This window comes from Bombina bombina, chromosome 5 (assembly GCF_027579735.1).
Source record: "Bombina bombina isolate aBomBom1 chromosome 5, aBomBom1.pri, whole genome shotgun sequence".
Lineage (NCBI taxonomy): Eukaryota > Metazoa > Chordata > Amphibia > Anura > Bombinatoridae > Bombina > Bombina bombina.
In genome coordinates this window covers 1,106,150,959-1,106,171,978 of record NC_069503.1, presented here as the reverse complement: position 1 = coordinate 1,106,171,978, position 21,020 = coordinate 1,106,150,959, and the positions used below count along the sequence as shown (strand labels likewise).

The 21,020-nt window shown below is 40.1% G+C and overlaps 1 protein-coding gene across 6 annotated transcripts in view; it reads left to right on the top strand.

Moving 5' to 3' along the window:
* The window catches only part of PTK2 (protein tyrosine kinase 2), a 773,150-nt gene that overhangs the window by 112,443 nt on the left and 639,687 nt on the right, over positions 1-21,020 (top strand). The window contains exon 1 of one of the 6 annotated variants that reach the window (XM_053715390.1): positions 8,507-8,617. The exons of the other annotated variants lie outside the window; for them this stretch is intronic. Within the exon in view, the coding sequence (XP_053571365.1) occupies positions 8,578-8,617 (40 nt within the window). The 5' untranslated portion in view covers positions 8,507-8,577. Of the gene's footprint in view, positions 1-8,506; positions 8,618-21,020 lie in introns of those variants that run through there. 6 annotated transcript variants of the gene reach the window in all.

The window sequence follows — 21,020 nt, the reverse complement described above, 5'->3', positions numbered from 1 at the left end:
TTATCTACAGGCAACTAAGGATTTTCGACAAACGTCTTCCCTGTTTGTCGTTTATTCTGGTCAGAGGAGAGGTCAAAAAGCTTCGGCTACCTCTCTCTCCTTTTGGCTTCGTAGCATAATACGGTTAGCCTATGAGACTGCTGGACAGCAGCCTCCTGAAAGAATTACAGCACATTCTACTAGAGCTGTGGCTTCCACTTGGGCCTTTAAGAATGAGGCTTCTGTTGAACAGATTTGCAAGGCTGCAACTTGGTCTTCTCTTCATACTTTTTCCAAATTTTACAAATTTGACACTTTTGCTTCTTCGGAGGCTGTTTTTGGGAGAAAGGTTCTTCAGGCAGTGGTTCCTTCCGTATAAAGAGCCTGCCTGTCCCTCCCGTCATCCGTGTACTTTAGCTTTGGTATTGGTATCCCATAAGTAATGGATGATCCGTGGACTGGATACACTTAACAAGAGAAAACATAATTTATGCTTACCTGATAAATTTATTTCTCTTGTAGTGTATCCAGTCCACGGCCCGCCCTGTCACTTTAAGGCAGGTAATTTTTCCATTAAACTACAGTCACCACTGCACCCTATGGTTTTCCTTTCTCTGCATGTTTTCGGTCGAGTGACTGGTAATGGCAGTTAGGGGAGGAGCTATATAGCAGCTCTGCTGGGTGAATCCTCTTGCACTTCCTGTTGGGGAGGAGTTAATATCCCATAAGTAATGGATGATCCGTGGACTGGATACACTACAAGAGAAATAAATTTATCAGGTAAGCATAAATTATGTTTTTATTCACATAATGTTAAAATAAGGGTAACACACACATTAAAAACGACACAGACACTGACTCATGTGGCTTATAGAAAAATACACAAGGGGAATGGTGCTGTGTATTGTCCAGACCTACTCGTAAATGTGTTGAACCTATCCCCAAATGTATTAAGTACAATTGACACAACCAAACGCCCATATAGTAACTGTCCCTTGAGGCGTTTCGCCCCTCCGGGCTTTGATAAAGCCTGGAGGGGCGAAACGCGTCAGTTGACTATTGAAAGCGTTTGGGCGCTCTTAATTTATAATATGTCAGACATAGACTTATTGTGACTTTGCTCTGTTATTTACCCGCTAAAGCTAATATGTTGTAAAGTCTGGGTTGTGCCAGACTTAGACAGAGCTCCACTTTAAATGAAGTTTAATCGTATCAAATGATAGTTATAGAACTGAATGAACCGGCTCTCTGGTATACAGTTCACATTTAAAGAGGCGAGTATTATTAGAGTGGCTCAAAAAGCCACATAATTGGACAATAATGGCTATAAGTATAAAGCATGTCTGATGTTTTTAGATTTATACAAGACTGAGGTTACCATATACATTGCATAATTCAGTAATTGCATAAATAATGTTCGAGACCAATATACCGCTGTGGTAGCAGTTGCATTATAGAATCTACTTTAAGAGTGGCTGATTCCGATAGTGTATATGCTAGAATTAACGGTGTTGCAAGCAGTAACTAATACTTTTTTTCTAATCACTGCTGGTTACATATAACATACCAGTAATTGCTATACGGCATAAAGTCAAAGTGGATAAAACTAACAAATACTAGCAATAAAAGGTGCACAGTGTACATGAAGTATAGAACACGCTGGTAATGAAAGGTAGATTACACAATACATGTGCTTAAGTATTACACGCACCACAGGGGGGTCCTCCATTCTACAACAACTTTAGTTACAAGTAACCACCACATGCTGGGTGAGTGACCGAATAACTATACTAGTCAATGTCGATTAATACGCTGCCCACCTAGTGCTGATCGAATTGCATTTCCAGAGAGCGTTAATCAGTTCAGTATATATAAGTGTAAAGCATACTGTAGTATAATTTGTATATAGGATCGGTATTTAGCAACACTTAGCAGCGGATTCAACATTTGACATGGATTTGATCCATTTATAAAATACAGAGCCAATTGTATTTAATACATTTGGGCATAGGTTCAACATATTTACGAGTAGGCCTGGACAATACGCAGCACCATTCCCCTTGTGTATTTTTCTATACGCCACATCAGTCAGTGTCTGTGTCATTTTTAATGTGTGTGTTACCCTTATTTTAACATTATGTGAATCAAAGTTATATTTTAAACCCTTTTTGGAAACATCCTGCCCACCAGTCAGGGCCCAGACTGGTGTTAACCCACTTTGTGTTCATATTATTATTTTATGCACTAGCACTATTTCCTCCTAATAATTAGAGATTATACAGTACATAGAATACTCTTATATAAACTATATTTCTCCAACATTGGTGTGTCCGGTCCACGGCGTCATCCTTACTTGTGGGATATTCTCTTCCCCAACAGGAAATGGCAAAGAGTCCCAGCAAAGCTGGCCATATAGTCCCTCCTAGGCTCCGCCCACCCCAGTCATTCTCTTTGCCGTTGCACAGGCAACATCTCCACGGAGATGGTTAAGAGTTTTTTGGTGTTTAAATGTAGTTTTTATTCTTCTATCAAGTGTTTGTTATTTTAAAATAGTACTGGTATGTACTATTTACTCTGAAACAGAAAAGGATGAAGATTTCTGTTTGTGAGAGGAAGATGATTTTAGCAGACAGTAACTAAAATCGATTGCTGTTTCCACATAGGACTGTTGAGATGAAGTAACTTCAGTTGGGGGAAACAGTTAGCAGACTTTTCTGCTTAAGGTATGACTAGCCATATTTCTAACAAGACCATGTAATGCTGGAAGGCTGTCATTTCCCCTCATGGGGACCGGTAAGCCATTTTCTTAGTCAAACAAACAGAATAAAGGGCTTATTATGGGCTAAAAAACTGGTAGACATTTTTATGGGCTAAATCGATTGCTTTATTTGGGCATTTTATTCAGATTTAGGCTGACAATTTGCATTTATAAACTTGGGGAACGTTTATTAAACGGCAGGCACTGTGTTAGACACCTTTTCCAGTCAGGGGGCCTTCCTAGTTATAGACTGAGCCTCATTTTCGCGCCATTACTGCGCAGTTGTTTTTTGAGAGCAGGGCATGCAGATGCATGTGTGAGGATCTAAAAATTGCTGGAAAAGCTTCTAGAAGGCGTCAATTGGTATCGTATTCCCCTCTGGGCGTGGTTGGGTCTCAGCAAAGACTATAGCTGGGACTGTATAGGGGTTAAATTTATAAACGGCTCCGGTTCCGTTATTTTAAGGGTTAAAGCTCTGACATTTGGTGTGCAATACTTTTAATGCTTTAAGACACTGTGGTGAAATTTTGGTAATTTTTGAACAATTCCTTCATACTTTTTCAAATATTCAGTAATAAAGTGTTTTCTGTTTAAAATTTAAAGAGACAGTAACGGTTTTGTTTTAAAACGTTTTTTGTGCTTTGTTGACAAGTTTAAGCCTGTTTAACATGTCTGTACCTTCAGATAAGCTATGTTCTATATGTATGAAAGCCAATGTGTCTCCCCATTTAAATTTATGTGATAATTGTGCCATAGCGTCCAAACAATGTAAGGACAGTACTGCCACAGATAATGAAATTGCCCAAGATGATTCCTCAGATGAGGGGAGTAAACATGATACTACATCATCTCCTACTGTGTCTACACCAGTTTTGCCCACGCAGGAGGCCCCTAGTACATCTAGTGCGCCAATGCTTATTACCATGCAACAATTAACGGCTGTAATGGATAACTCCATAGCAAATATTTTATCCAAAATGCCTACTTATCAGAGAAAGCGCGATTGCTCTGTTTTAAACACTGAAGAGCAAGAGGGCGCTGATGATAATTGTTCTGTCATACCCTCACACCAATCTGAAGTGGCCATGAGGGAGGTTTTGTCAGATGGAGAAATCTCAGATTCAGAAAAAATTTCTCATCAAGCTGAACCTGATGTTGTGACTTTTAAATTTAAATTAGAACATCTCCGCGCACTGCTTAAGGAGGTGTTATCTACTCTGGATGATTGTGACAACTTGGTCATTCCAGAAAAATTATGCAAGATGGACAAGTTCCTAGAGGTTCCGGTGCACCCCGACGCTTTTCCTATACCCAAGCGGGTGGCGGACATAGTAAATAAAGAGTGGGAAAAGCCCGGCATACCTTTTGTTCCCCCCTTATATTTAAGAAATTATTTCCTATGATCGACCCCAGAAAGGACTTATGGCAGACAGTCCCTAAGGTCGAGGGGGCAGTTTCTACTCTAAACAAACGCACTACTATTCCTATCGAAGATAGTTGTGCTTTCAAAGATCCTATGGATAAAAAATTGGAAGGTTTGCTTAAAAAGATTTTTGTACAGCAAGGTTACCTTCTACAACCAATTTCGTGCATTGTTCCTGTCACTACAGCAGCATGGTTCTGGTTCGAGGAACTAGAAAAGTCGCTCAGTAGAGAGACTCCATATGAGGAGGTTATGGACAGAGTTCACGCACTTAAGTTGGCTAACTCTTTTATTTTAGATGCCGCTTTGCAATTAGCTAGATTAGCGGCGAAAAATTCAGGGTTTGCTATCGTGGCGCGCAGAGCGCTTTGGCTAAAGTCTTGGTCAGCGGATGTGTCATCCAAGACAAAATTGCTTAACATCCCTTTCAAAGGTAAAACTCTGTTTGGACCAGAATTGAAAGAGATTATTTCAGACATCACTGGGGGAAAGGGCCACGCCCTTCCACAAGATAGGTCTTTTAAGGCTAAAAATAAGTCTAATTTTCGTCCCTTTCGCAATTTCAGGAACGGACCGGCCTCTAATTCTGCATCCTCTAAGCAAGAGGGTAATGCCTCACAACCCAAACCAGCCTGGAAACCGATGCAAGGCTGGAACAAGGGTAAGCAGGCCAAGAAGCCTGCCACTGCTAACAAAACAGCATGAAGGAGTAGCCCCCGATCCGGGACCGGATCTAGTGGGGGGCAGACTCTCTCTCTTTGCTCAGGCTTGGGCAAGAGATGTTCAGGATCCCTGGGCGCTAGAAATAGTTTCTCAAGGTTATCTCCTGGAGTTCAAGGAACTACCCCCAAGTGGAAGGTTCCACATGTCTCACTTATCCTCAAACCAAATAAAGAGACAGGCATTCTTACACTGTGTAGAAGACCTGTTAAAGATGGGAGTGATACACCCAGTTCCAATAAAGGAACAAGGAATGGGATTTTATTCCAATCTATTCGTAGTTCCCAAAAAAGAGGGAACTTTCAGACCAATTTTGGATTTGAAGATCCTAAACAAATTTCTCAGGGTACCATCGTTCAAGATGGAAACCATTCGAACGATTCTACCCACTATCCAGGAAAGTCAATTTATGACTACCGTGGATCTAAAGGATGCGTACCTACATATTCCTATCCACAAAGAACATCATCAGTTCCTAAGGTTCGCTTTTCTGGACAAGCATTACCAGTTTGTGGCCCTCCCATTCGGGTTAGCCACTGCTCCAAGGATTTTCACAAAGGTTCTAGGGTCCCTTCTAGCGGTTCTAAGACCGAGGGGCATTGCAGTAGTACCTTACTTGGACGACATTCTAATACAAGCGTCGTCCCTGTCAAAAGCAAAGGCTCATACGGACATAGTTCTAGCCTTTCTCAGATCACACGGATGGAAGGTGAACATAGAAAAAAGTTCTCTGTCTCCGTCGACAAGAGTTCCCTTCTTGGGAACAATAATAGATTCCTTAGAAATGAGGATTTTTCTGACAGAGGTCAGAAAATCAAAACTTCTAAGCTCTTGTCAAGTGCTTCATTCTGTTCCTCGTCCTTCCATAGCGCAGTGCATGGAAGTAGTAGGGTTGATGGTTGCAACAATGGACATAGTTCCTTTTGCACGAATTCATCTAAGACCATTACAACTGTGCATGCTCAAACAGTGGAATGGGGATTATACAGACTTGTCTCCAATGATTCAAGTAGATCAAAAGACCAGAGATTCACTCCGTTGGTGGCTGACCCTGGACCATCTGTCCCAGGGAATGAGCTTCCGCAGACCAGAGTGGGTCATTGTCACGACCGACGCCAGCCTAGTGGGCTGGGGTGCGGTCTGGGAATCCCTGAAAGCTCAGGGTCTATGGTCTCGAGAAGAGTCTCTTCTCCCGATAAACATTCTGGAACTGAGAGCGATATTCAATGCTCTCAGAGCTTGGCCTCAACTAGCAAAGGCCAAATTCATAAGGTTCCAATCAGACAACATGACGACCGTTGCATATATCAATCATCAGGGGGGAACAAGGAGTTCCCTGGCGATGAAAGAAGTGACCAAAATAATTCAATGGGCGGAGGATCACTCCTGCCACTTGTCTGCGATCCACATCCCTGGAGTGGAAAACTGGGAGGCGGATTTTCTGAGTCGTCAGACATTCCATCCGGGGGAGTGGGAACTCCATCCGGAGATCTTTGCCCAAATAACTCAATTATGGGGCATTCCAGACATGGATCTGATGGCGTCTCGTCAGAACTTCAAGGTTCCTTGCTACGGGTCCAGATCCAGGGATCCCAAGGCGACTCTAGTAGATGCACTAGTAGCACCTTGGACCTTCAACCTAGCTTATGTATTTCCACCGTTTCCTCTCATTCCCAGGCTGGTAGCCAGGATCAATCAGGAGAGGGCCTCGGTGATCTTGATAGCTCCTGCGTGGCCACGCAGGACTTGGTATGCAGACCTGGTGAATATGTCATCGGCTCCACCATGGAAGCTTCCTTTGAGACAGGACCTTCTTGTTCAGGGTCCATTCGAACATCCAAATCTGGTCTCTTTCCAGCTGACGGCTTGGAGATTGAACGCTTGATTCTATCAAAGCGTGGGTTTTCAGATTCTGTGATAGATACTCTGGTTCAGGCCAGAAAACCGGTAACTAGAAAAATTTACCATAAAATATGGAAAAAATATATCTGTTGGTGTGAATCCAAAGGATTCCCATGGAATAAGATAAAAATTCCTAAGATTCTCTCCTTTCTACAAGGTTTGGAGAAAGGATTATCTGCAAGTTCTCTAAAGGGACAGATCTCTGCTTTATCTGTCTTACTACACAAAAGACTGGCAGCTGTGCCAGATGTTCAAGCATTTGTTCAGGCTCTGGTTAGGATCAAGCCTGTTTACAGACCTTTGACTCCTCCCTGGAGTCTAAATCTAGTTCTTTCAGTTCTTCAAGGGGTTCCGTTTGAACCTTTACATTCCATAGATATTAAGTTACTATCTTGGAAAGTTTTGTTTTTGGTTGCAATTTCTTCTGCTAGAAGAGTTTCAGAGTTATCTGCTCTGCAGTGTTCTCCGCCCTATCTGGTGTTCCATGCAGATAAGGTGGTTTTGCGTACTAAGCCTGGTTTTCTTCCTAAGGTTGTTTCTAACAAAAATATTAACCAGGAGATAGTTGTACCTTCTTTGTGTCCGAATCCAGTTTCAAAGAAGGAACGTTTGTTACACAATTTGGACGTAGTCCGTGCTCTAAAATTCTATTTAGAGGCTACAAAAGATTTCAGACAAACATCTTCCTTGTTTGTTGTTTATTCTGGTAAAAGGAGAGGTCAAAAAGCGACTTCTACCTCTTTCCTTTTGGCTTAAAAGCATCATCCGATTGGCTTATGAGACTGCCGGACGGCAGCCTCCTGAAAGAATCACAGCTCACTCCACTAGGGCTGTGGCTTCCACATGGGCCTTCAAGAACGAGGCTTCTGTTGACCATATATGTAAGGCAGCGACTTGGTCTTCACTGCACACTTTTGCCAAATTTTACAAATTTGATACTTTTGCTTCTTCGGAGGGTATTTTTGGGAGAAAGGTTTTGCAAGCTGTGGTGCCTTCCGTTTAGGTAACCTGATTTGCTCCCTCCCTTCATCCGTGTCCTAAAGCTTTGGTATTGGTTCCCACAAGTAAGGATGACGCCGTGGACCGGACACACCAATGTTGGAGAAAACAGAATTTATGCTTACCTGATAAATTACTTTCTCCAACGGTGTGTCCGGTCCACGGCCCGCCCTGGTTTTTTTAATCAGGTCTGATGAATTATTTTCTCTAACTACAGTCACCACGGTACCATATGGTTTCTCCTATATATATTTCCTCCTGTCCGTCGGTCGAATGACTGGGGTGGGCGGAGCCTAGGAGGGACTATATGGCCAGCTTTGCTGGGACTCTTTGCCATTTCCTGTTGGGGAAGAGAATATCCCACAAGTAAGGATGACGCCGTGGACCGGACACACCGTTGGAGAAAGTAATTTATCAGGTAAGCATAAATTCTGTTATCAAGAGGAAAAGCCCGAGTAGTGCCATTGTTCGTTTGTTGTAGGAAAAAAAAAAAGATAGCCTTACAAATACTTTTATATACCGGTAATTATAGAGCATATAAAACTGCTTTCCAGTATTTTTATTATAATTAAATAGTATTGTGGTCTACACATTTTTTTGTAAATGTATTTTATCCTCCTGTGTCATTACGGCTTACAGTTTCTTTGTGTGTAACTTTGGGGCATGTTATGATTTGCCTTTGAAAGAATTTCCCCAGCTGTAAGCATAAGCAGAGCTGCAGTAGAGGAGAATGAGGCAGGCAACGCGTTTGGACCAGTTTGGGATTGTTTGTTCTGTGCTGACCCTTCCATAAAAAATGCAGCTCTTTGGGTTGTGGAACTGTGCTGGTGGAGACGGTCAGTATGGGTTTATTCTGTATTTTTATAGTTAATTATTTAGTATTTCCCTATTTGTGTTCAATTTATAGTAACATTTACTGTCAAAATAGTAGTTGTAAAATAGCTGTATGTAAAATCACCTACTAAACTATACATTTCTATAAAATCAATAGTTAGATAAAAAAAATCTGTTATGTAATTAGCACTTTCTAGTGTTAGCCAGGCTGTGTGCATGTAATCTATACCATGTTATTGTTCCAAGTGCCTAAGGAAATCCCTATCATTTTATTATCTGACACAGGTTTGTATTAGCTGTTTCCCCCCCTTATATTTCTTTCTTTGATTGTAGCATTACGTGTACAATCTTGTTTAGCTCTGACAATTTTGTCTCTTTTCTGATCTGAAGTAATAGAAATCATTCACTTTTTGTGTTGAATCGTGCAGAACCACTTCTGGCTTTTGTGAGTTTGAGCAAGAAATTATTTAATTTACAGTAATAATCAGTAATATTTTGGCATGGTTAGACCTTAAAAACATAAGTAGCCGGTACTTAAAAATGTTTATTGTTTAAAAGGATAGACAAACACGTTATTACCCATTCCCCAGTTTTGCATAACAAACATGGTTATATTAATACACTTTTTACTTCTGTAATTACCGTAGTTCTTTTGACAGACTTGCATTTTAGCCAATCAGTACTGACTCGTAAATAACGGCACGGGAGTAAGTACAATGCTATCTATATGGCACACATGAACTAGCACTGTCTATCTGTGAAAAACTGTCAAAATGCCCTGAGCTAAGAGGCGGCCTTTAAGGGATTAGAAATTAGTATATGAGCCTACCTAGGTTTAGCTTTCAACAAAGAATACCAAGAGAACAAAGCAAATTTGATGATAAAAGTTAATTAGAAAGTTGTTTAAAATAACATGCCCTATCTGAATCATTAAAGTTTCATTTTGACTAGACTGTCTTTCAAATGCAAGATGTGTGGATAAAGTAGTTAGACCTTTTTGGCTGAGAGGAAAGAAAAAAAAATACAAATGTAAACAGCTAATAAAACTTTTAAAACTATATCTACATTTTATTCTCAGACTAATCTTTCCATTTATTGCATCATTCTATCTAGTATTTATTTAGTGTTTAATGTCCCTTTAAGGTCAGATTTAGGGAAACGCATTCATATATCAAATGGAGGGGCAATACAGAAAAACTGATTATAAACATATCCCAGGGGCCATGCTTATTCTTTTGCAAACATAGAACCATAGATAAAAACAATTGCCCCAACAAGTCTGCACATACTTCCTATAAAGTATTGTATAAGTTTGTGGGATAACCTTATGTTTATCCCAGGCATTCCTGATGTGCCCCACAGTTTCTCTTTATCACCTCTAATGGAAGTGCATTCCATGAATCAACTACCCTTTCTGTAAAGAAGTGCTTCCGCAAACCTGCTACCCTTCAAGAGATCATGACTCCTTGTTCTAGTGCTTCTCTTTTTGTGAAAAATACTTTCATCCTCAGCTTTATTAAAGGGACAGTCTAGTAAAAATTTAACTTTTATGATTGAGATAGGGCATATAATTATAAACAACTTTCAAATTCACTTCTGTCATCAAATCTGCCTTGTTCTCTTGGTATTCTTAGTTGAAAGCTAAACCTAGGTAGGCTCATATACTAATTTCTAAGCTCTTGAAGACTGCGATTATCTGAATGCATTTGACAGTTTTTACACAGCTAGAGGGTGTTAGTTCATGTGTGCCATATAGTTTACATTGTGCTCACTCATGTGGAGTTACAAATTAGAGGTCACTGGTTAAAATGCAAATCTGTCAAAAGAACTGAAATAAGGGGGCAGTCTGCAGGGGCTTAGATACAATGTAATTACAGAGGTAAAAAGTATATCAATATAACAGTGTTGGTTATGTAAAACTGGGGAATGGGTTACATAGGGATTATCTACCTTTTTAAACAATAACAATTTTGGTGTAGAACTCTTCTCTCCTCTAAGCTATACATATTTATGGTATTGAGCCTTACTTTGTAAGTTTTATTAGACAATGTATGGTGTTAGTAGCCTTCCTGTCAACAGATTCCAGTTTACTTATATCCTTCTGTAGAAACTGCCCCCAAAACTACTTGAGATGAGGTCTAACTAATGATCTGTAAAGTGGCACAAAAACCTTAAAGGGACATGAAACCCAAAATGTTTCTTTCATGATTCAGAGAGAACATGCCATTTTAAACATTTTTCCAATTTACTTCTATGATCTAATTTGCTTATTTCTCTTGGTATCCTTTGTTGAAGGAGCAGTAATGCACTACTGGGAGCTAGCTGAAAGCCATTGAGATGATGCACAAATATGTGCAGCCACCAATCAGCATCTTTGGAGCCTACCTAGGTATTCATTTCAACAAATTATACAAAGAGAACTAAACAAATAAGATAACATTGGAAAGTTATTTAATGACCACAGCACTTTTCCATTTTCTGACCGTTTGGGACCAGGGCTATTTTTACATTTCTGCGGTGTTTGTGTTTAGCTGTAATTTCTTTCATGTAATTAGCAAGAGTCCATGAGCTAGTGACGTATGGGATATACATTCCTACCAGGAGGGGCAAAGTTTCCCAAACCTCAAAATGCCTATAAATACACCCCTCACCACACCCACAAATCAGTTTTACAAACTTTGCCTCCTATGGAGGTGGTGAAGTAAGTTTGTGCTAGATTCTACGTTGATATGCGCTCCGCAGCAGGTTGGAGCCCGGTTTTCCTCTCAGCGTGCAGTGAATGTCAGAGGGATGTGAGGAGAGTATTGCCTGTTTGAATTCAATGATCTCCTTCTACGGGGTCTATTTCATGGGTTCTCTGTTATCGGTCGTAGAGATTCATCTCTTACCTCCCTTTTCAGATCGACGATATACTCTTATATATACCATTACCTCTGCTGATTCTCGTTTCAGTACTGGTTTGGCTTTCTACAACATGTAGATGAGTGTCCTGGGGTAAGTAAGTCTTATTTTCTGTGACACTCTAAAGCTATGGTTGGGCACTTTTTTATAAAGTTCTAAATATATGTATTCAAACATTTATTTGCCTTGACTCAGGATGTTCAACATTTCCTTATTTCAGACAGTCAGTTTCATATTTGGGATAATGCATTTGAATATATCATTTTTATCTTACCTTAAAATTGGACTTTTTCCCTGTGGGCTGTTAGGCTCGCGGGGGCTGAAAATGCTTCATTTTATTGCGTCATTCTTGGCGCAGACTTTCTTGCCGCGAAAATTTTTTTTCTATTTCCGGCGTCATACGTGTCGCCGGAAGTTGCGTCATTTTTTATGTTTTTCGCGCCAAAAATGTCGGCGTTCCGGATGTGGCGTCATTTTTGGCGCTAATAGCATTTAGGCGCCAAATATTGTGGGCGTCAAATTTGTCTCCACTTTATTTAAGTCTCATTATTTGTTGCTTCTGGTTGCTAGAAGCTTGTTCACTGGCATTTTTTCCCATTCCTGAAACTGTCATTTAAGGAATTTGATCAATTTTGCTTTATATGTTGTTTTTTCTATTACATATTGCAAGATGTCCCACGTTGCAACTGAGTCAGAAGATACTACTGGAAAATCGCTGCCTGGTGCTGGAACTACCAAAGCTAAGTGTATCTGCTGTAAACTTTTGGTAGTTGTTCCTCCAGCTGTTGTTTGTATTAAATGTCATGACAAACTTGTTAATGCAGAAAATATTTCCTTTAGTAAAGTACCATTACCTGTTGCAGTTCCATCAACATCTAATGTTCAGAGTGTTCCTGATAACATAAGAGATTTTGTTTCTGAATCCATTAAGAAGGCTATGTCTGTTATTCCTCCTTCTGGTAAACATAAAAAGTCTTTTAAAACTTCTCTTTATACAGATGAATTTTTAAATGAACATCATCATTCTGATTCTAATGATTCTTCTGATACAGAGGATTCTGTCTCAGAGGTTGATTCTGATAAATCGTCATATTTATTTAAAATGGAATTTATCCGTTCTTTACTTAAAGAAGTCCTAATTGCATTAGAAATTGAGGATTTTGGTCCTCTTGATACTAAATCTAAACGTTTAGACAAGGTCTTTAGATCTCCTGTGGTTATTCCAGAAGTTTTTCCTGTTCCTGGTGCTATTTCTGAAGTAATTTCCAGAGAATGGAATAATTTGGGTAATTCATTTACTCCTTCTAAACGTTTTAAGCAATTATATCCTGTACCGTCCGACAGATTAGAGTTTTGGGACAAAATCCCTAAAGTTGATGGGGCTATTTCTACCCTTGCTAAACGTACTACTATTCCTATGTCAGATGGTACTTCCTTTAAGGATCCTTTAGATAGGAAAATTGAATCCTTTCTAAGAAAAGCTTATCTGTGTTCAGGTAATCTTCTTAGACCTGCTATATCATTGGCTGATGTTGCTGCAGCTTCAACTTTTTGGTTGGAAACTTTAGCGCAACAAGTAACAGATCATGATTCTCATAATATTATTATTTCTCCTTCAACATGCTAATAATTTTATCTGTGATGCCATTTTTGATATTATCAGAGTTGATGTCAGGTTTATGTCTCTAGCTATTTTAGCTAGAAGAGCTTTATGGCTTAAAACTTGGAATGCTGATATGTCTTCTAAATCAACTCTACTTTCCCTTTCTTTCCAGGGTAATAAATTATTTGGTTCTCAGTTGGATTCTATTATCTCAACTGTTACTGGTGGGAAAGGAACTTTTTTACCACAGGATAAAAAATCTAAAGGTAAAAACAGGGCTAATAATCGTTTTCGTTCCTTTCGTTTCAACAAAGAACAAAAGCCTGATCCTTCATCCTCAGGAGCAGTTTCAGTTTGGAAACCATCTCCAGTCTGGAATAAATCCAAGCCTTCTAGAAAAGCAAAGCCAGCTTCTAAGTCCACATGAAGGTGCAGCCCTCATTCCAGCTCAGCTGGTAGGGGGCAGATTACGTTTTTTCAAAGAAATTTGGATCAATTCTGTTCACAATCTTTGGATTCAGAACATTGTTTCAGAAGGGTACAGAATTGGTTTCAAGATAAGACCTCCTGCAAAGAGATTTTTTCTTTCCCGTGTCCCAGTAAACTCAGTGAAAGCTCAAGCATTTCTGAAATGTGTTTCAGATCTAGAGTTGGCTGGAGTAATTGGAGTAATTATGCCAGTTCCAGTTTTGGAACAGGGGCTGGGGTTTTAATCGAATCTCTTCATTGTACCCAAGAAGGAGAATTCCTTCAGACCAGTTCTGGATCTAAAAATATTGAATCGTTATGTAAGGATACCAACATTAAAAATGGTAACTGTAAGGACTATATTGCCTTTTGTTCAGCAAGGGCATTATATGTCTACAATAGATTTACAGGATGCATATCTACATATTCCAATTCATCCAGCTCACTATCAGTTCCTGAGATTCTCTTTCCTGGACAAGCATTACCAGTTTGTGGCTCTGCCGTTTGACCTAGCTACAGCTCCAAGAATTTTTACAAAGGTTCTCGGTGCCCTTCTGTCTGTAATCAGAGAACAGGGTATTGTGGTATTTCCTTATTTGGACGATATCTTGGTACTTGCTCAGTCTTCACATTTAGCAGAATCTCATACGAATCGACTTGTGTTGTTTCTTCAAGATCATGGTTGGAGGATCAATTCACTAAAAAGTTCATTGATTCCTCAGACAAGGGTAACCTTTTTAGGGTTCCAGATAGATTCAGTGTCCATGACTCTATCTTTGACAGACAAGAGATGTCTAAAATTGATTTCAGCTTGTCGAAACCTTCAGTCACAATCATTCCCTTCGGTAGCCTTATGCATGGAAATTCTAGGTCTTATGACTGCTGCATCGAACGCGATCCCCTTTGCTCGTTTTCACATGCGACCTCTTCAGCTCTGTATGCTGAATCAATGGTGCAGGGATTACACAAAGATATCTCAATTAATATCTTTAAAACCGATTGTCCGACATTCTCTGACGTGGTGGACAGATCACCATCGTTTAATTCAGGGGGCTTCTTTTGTTCTTCCGACCTGGACTATAATCTCAACAGATGCAAGTCTTACAGGTTGGGGAGCTGTGTGGGGGTCTCTGACGGCACAAGGGGTTTGGGAATCTCAGGAGGTGAGATTACCGATCAATATTTTGGAACTCCGTTCAATTTTCAGAGCTCTTCAGTCTTGGCCTCTTCTGAAGAGAGAATCGTTCATTTGTTTTCAGACAGACAATGTCACAACTGTGGCATACATCAATCATCAAGGAGGGACTCACAGTCCTCTGGCTATGAAAGAAGTATCTCGAATTCTGGTTTGGGCGGAATCCAGCTCCTGTCTAATCTCTGCGGTTCATATCCCAGGTATAGACAATTAGGAAGCGGATTATCTCAGTCGCCAAACGTTGCATCCGGGCGAATGGTCTCTTCACCCAGAGGTATTTCTTCAGATTGTTCAAATGTGGGAACTCCCAGAAATAGATCTGATGGCTTCTCATCTGAACAAGAAACTTCCCAGGTATCTGTCCAGATCCCGGGATCCTCAGGCGGAGGCAGTGAATGCATTATCACTTCCTTGGAAGTATCATCCTGCCTATATCTTTCCGCCTCTAGTTCTTCTTCCAAGAGTAATCTCCAAGATTCTGAAGGAATGCTCGTTTGTTCTGCTGGTAGCTCCAGCATGGCCTCACAGGTTTTGGTATGCGGATCTTGTCCGGATGGCCTCTTGCCAGCCGTGGACTCTTCCGTTAAGACCAGACCTTCTGTCACAAGGTCCTTTTTTCCATCAGGATCTCAAATCCTTAAATTTAAAGGTATGGAGATTGAACGCTTGATTCTTGGTCAAAGAGGTTTCTCTGACTCTGTGATTAATACTATGTTACAGGCTCGTAAATCTGTATCTAGAGAGATATATTATAGAGTCTGGAAGACTTATATTTCTTGGTGTCTTTCTCATCATTTTTCCTGGCATTCTTTTAGAATTCCGAGAATTTTACAGTTTCTTCAGGATGGTTTAGATAAAGGTTTGTCCGCAAGTTCCTTGAAAGGACAAATCTCTGCTCTTTCTGTTCTTTTTCACAGAAAGATTGCTAATCTTCCTGATATTCATTGTTTTGTACAAAAAAATGGAAAACACACACTTTTTCTAACTTTGACCCCCAAAATCTGTTACTCATCTACAACCACCAAAAAATACCCATGCTAAATAGTTTCTAAATTTTGTCCTGAGTTTAGAAATACCCAATGTTTACATGTCCTTTGCTTTTTTGCAAGTTATAGGGCAATAAATACAAGTAGCACTTTGCTATTTCCAAACCACTTTTTTTCAAAATTAGCGCTAGTTACATTGGGACACTGATATCTGTCAGGAATCCCTGAATATCCATTGACATGTATATATTTTTTATAGAAGACAACCCAAAGTATTGATCTAGGCCCATTTTGGAATATTTCATGCCACCATTTCACCACCAAATGCGATCAAATAAAAAAAAAAAGTTTACTTTTTCACAAATTTTTTCACAAACTGAAATTATTTACAAACAGCTTGTGCAATTATGGCACAAATGGTTCTGGCAGTTTTGGGGGCAATTTCTACAGATGAATATAAGTAAACTGGAATCTGTTGACAGGCTGGGATCCCCTTTATTCAGAAATAGCATATATATATGGCTTTGGCATTGCTTTTTGGTAATTAGAAGGCCGCTAAATGCCGCTGCGCACCACATGTGTATTATGCCCAGCAGTGAAGGGGTTAATTAAGGAGCTTGTAGGGTTAATTTTAGCTTTAGTGTAGTAGACAACTCAAAGTATTGATCTAGGCCCATTTTGGTATATGTTATGCCACCATTTCACCGCCAAATGCGATTAAAAAAAAAAAAAAAAAAACGTAAAATGTTTCACAATTTTAGGTTTCTCGCTGAAATTATTTTCAAACAGCTTGTGCAATTATGGCACAAATGGTTGTAAAAGCTTCTCTGGGATCCCCTTTGTTCAGAAATAGCAGACATATATGGCTTTGCGGTTGCTTTTTGGTAATTAGAAGGCCGCTAAATGCTTGTATTGTGCCCAGCAGTGACAGGGTTAATTAGGTAACTTGTAGGGTTAATTTTAGCTTCAGTGTAGAGATCAGCCTCCCACTTGACACATACCACCCCCTGAACTCTCCCTGACCCCCCTCAAATAGCTCTCTTCCCTCCCCCACCTAACAATTGTCACCACCATTTTAAGTACCGGCAGAAAGTCTGCCAGTACTAAAATAAAAAGCATTTTTTTTTTATTGATTCTGCAGTTAGATCCCCTCTTAGCCCCCAACCTCCCTGATCCCCCCCATACAGCTCTCTTACCCTTCCCCCTCTACCTATTTGCCGCCATCTTGGGTACTGGCAGCTGTCTGCCAATACCCAGTTTGCCCCTAAAAAAACGTGTATTTTAATTATTTATTTTTATAAACCATATTATCTGTAGTGTAGCTGCCCCCCCTCAATATCCTACCTCCCTCCCAGATGTCTTTCCCAACCCCAGGAGAGTCCCACCATTGTTAAATACATTTTTCTGTTACTGAAAATTTTGCTGAATAACGCCCCCCCACCCGTCCCCCCTCGCGCTTCCGCCGACAACCGGCAATGTCACCAGGAAGTGATCCGACGACAAGGACATTGATGGGCCGCCCACCCGCCTCCCAGCTGATGCTCCCACCCACCACTGCTTGGCGACATCAATGCATGATGCGGAGAGGGCCACAGAGTGGCTCTCTCTGCATCGGACTGCTAAAAATTGTTATTGCAGGATGCCTCAATATCGAGGCATCACTGCAATAACATGAAAGCGGCTGGATCACTTCCACCGCTTTCAAAGACCAACGACATACGGAGTACGTTCTAGGTCGTTAACTGCATTTTTTTTGCAGGACGTACCCCATACGTCGTTGGTCGTTAAGGGGTTAAAATTGCTTTATCTGAATAATGAAAGAAAAAAAATTGGGTTTCATGTCCCTTTAAAGTTCCTGTGGAAATGCCTCTAAACATTCTGCGGGCCTTACTTGCTGCAATAATACAATCTACCCAGTGGTATAGGGCAGACTACTATTTGGGAATACATTTCTCACATTTGCAATTTAATATAGTAACCATTGTAACCACCGCCGAGATAACACTGATATTACATTTAAAGGGACATAAAAACCCCAAAATGCTTTCATAATTCACATAGAGTATACAACTTTTAAAGACTTTCCAATTTGCTTCTATAATGAAATGTATTTCTTTCTCTTTGTTGAAAAGCAGGTATGCAAATTTAGAAACATGCACGTGTCTGGAACACTATATAACAGCAGTTTTGCATGTATGCTTTTAACAATGTTATACCACTTTAGAAAGTGCGCACAGCTACCAGGCACAATTTGTAATGTTAAAGGGACAGTAAAGTAAAAAAATCTTTCATGATTTAAATAGGGAATGTAATTTTAAACAACTTTCCAATTTACTTTTATTACCAATTTGGCTTTGTTCTTTTGGTATTCTTAGTTGAAAGCTAAATCTAGGAGGTTCAAGTGCTAATTTCTTAGACCTTGAAGACTGCCTCTAATCTGAAAGCATTTTGACAGCTTTTAGCCACTAGAGGGCGTTAGTTCATGTGTTTCGTTATAGATAACATTGAGCTCAGACACGTGAAGCTCCTAGGAGTCAGCACTGATTGGCTAAAAATGCAAGTCTGTCAAAAGAGTTGAAAAAAGGGGTCAGTTTGCAGAGGCATAGATACAAGGTAATCACAGAGGTAAAAAGTATATTATTATAACTGTGTTAGTTATGCAAAATTGGGGAATGGGTAATAAAGGGATTATCTATCTTTTAAAACAACAAAAATTCTGGTGTTTACTGTCCCTTTAAGTTGCTGCATTTTTTTTCTTTTAAGTTACAAAGTGTGAAAAACAAGCAGTTATTAACACAGACAGTAAATTTTTTATTTATTAATTTTTTTTGGTAAAGTTCAAAACTGGCCAATAATCGCGCACGGTGTACTGCTCAATGTACCGGGCAGTATGGAGGGAGCAGCCGTCACTTTATTTCCGCAGGGAAGCAGAGGAGACAAACACACTGGCAGTTCTTCTCCTTCCAATCCGCTCTGTCCTCTCTTTAAAATACTGCGCAGTACATTGAACGGTACCGCCTGCGCGCAAGCATTTAGAGACAGCGCAAGGCTGATTGGAGGCGCAGCATTACCAGTGTGTTTGTCTTCTCTTCTTCGCTGCATAAATGAAGTGAAGGGAGACGGGAGCCGTCCCTGTGGATTTAATTCACTAGTAGTAATTCACTAGTAGTCATGGTTTTCTACATAAAGGTTTCATTTTTAGAATAGTAAAACATTTTCAGATTATTTTTCCAGTTATATCAGAAAATGACTGATTTAGTTATATATAACATTAGAAATACATAGACAGATCATTGAAATTACTGAGAGGTGAACTATCTCCGGTTTAATCACATTTGATCAACTTTTCAGCTGTACTTTATAGGAAGGAGAAAAATAATAATAACCTTAATAATAACAATTTAAATTGCTTTGTTTAACTAAAATAATATTATATTTAATTTCCATCTTAATATGAGGAGAGTCCACAGCTTCATTTCTTACTTGTGGGAAATACAGAACCTGGCCACCAGGAGGAGGTAAAGACACCCCAGCCAAAGGCTTAAATACCTCCCCACTTCCCTCATCCCCCAGTCATTCTTTGCCTTTCGTCACAGGAGGTTGCCAGAGAGGTGTCAGAAGATTTTGGAGTAGTCTCTTATGGAGGGTAGTACACTTCGAGATGGCACTGGAGTTTTAAGTAGTCTTGTCAGTCTCTTAGTGAGAGCATTGACGAAAGTTAGGGTCTGGAGATGCAGGGAGAGTCTTTCTGTGAACCCATCCAGACTCATATTAACTGCTCCTTAAAGGGACACTGAACCCAATTTTTTTCTTTCGTGGTTCAGATAGAGCATGAAATTTTAAGCAACTTTCTAATTTACTCCTATTATCAAATTTTCTTCATTCTCTTGGTATCTTTATTTGAAATGCAAGAATGTAAGTTTAGATGCCGGCCCATTTTTGGTGAACAACTTGGGTTGTCCTTGCTGATTGGTGGATAAATTAATTTACCAATAAAAAAGTGCTGTCCAGAGTTCTAAACCAAAAAAAAACTTAGATGCCTTCTTTTTCAAATAAAGATAGGAAGAGAACGAAGACAAATTGATAATGGGAGTAAATTAGAAAGTTGCTTAAAATTGCATGCTCTATCTGAATCGCAAAATATTTTTTTTTTGGGTTCAGTGTCCCTTTAAGCAATCAGCGTTGATGAGTTTTGCTGCCTGCTTTCTTCACTCAAATCTGTCAAACTTGAAGGACCGTATCACTGTTTTACAGCATAGATTCCGGTAAGATCGTTTCAGTACTTTACATGCATGTTAACGATAGAAGACAGGGTCTCAGTGGGACTTCTTTATCTTTATGGAATCAAGGGTTAAATATCTCCAGTGGGGATTTTAATCATGTGATTTCTACTGCTTATGTGTAAGAACTTTTGGGCTCTTAGGCTGATATGAAACATACAGGTTAATTTTATTTTGAGAGCTGCACAGTTTCTTTATTTTAAGATGGCGCGCTTTTTACTTAGCAGAGCCAGGCCTTGCATGTGTACAATGTGACCGGGAGTGGTCACGTTTTTTCCCCCCTGCTTCCGATTTCTGGCCGAGTGTCTGTGGAGAGGAGCACCTTCTCTATCTGTCTGGTTCATAAGAGGTGGTGAGTGCCCCAGCCATTGGTGGTATAAAAGGTGCCAGTTGTTTTTCTTTAATTTGATATAGTCGAGTTATGGAGGGTTCTGATATTTTAGAGGGTGATCCTTCCGATACAGAATTTGATACCAGTGTATATTGTGAGGAGGCCCGGGTAATCCAGCCCTCTTAATTATGTTCAGTATGCCGTAATAGGGTGTTCTCATCAGCCAATGTTGAGATGTTAGAGACCACTGAGCCATCCGCCTCTAAGGATTCTTCGTCCAGTGAGGTGTGTTCCCTAGATTCTGTTCCTACATATGCAGTTTTCTGAGTTCCGATCCTTCTTCACCTGTAAGGGGGTTGTTTCCACCAGATGTTACTGCGCAGTTTCTCTGCGGCATTAGCGATGTTGCCTATTCCTTCTACGTGTAAGAGAAGGAGTGATTCGGGCTCTCAGGTCCCTGGTCATTCGTGTAAAATAACGATTGTGTTCGATCAGTCCTCTGGGGATGTGGTTCCCTCTGAGGCTTCAGAGGGAGTACCTACAAGGCCGGAGTCTGCTGATTTGGTTCCTTTGAGGGCTTAGCTTTTAGATTTAGATTGGCATGCCTGCGTTTACTCCTGAGAGTGAGTGGTGATGTTAGA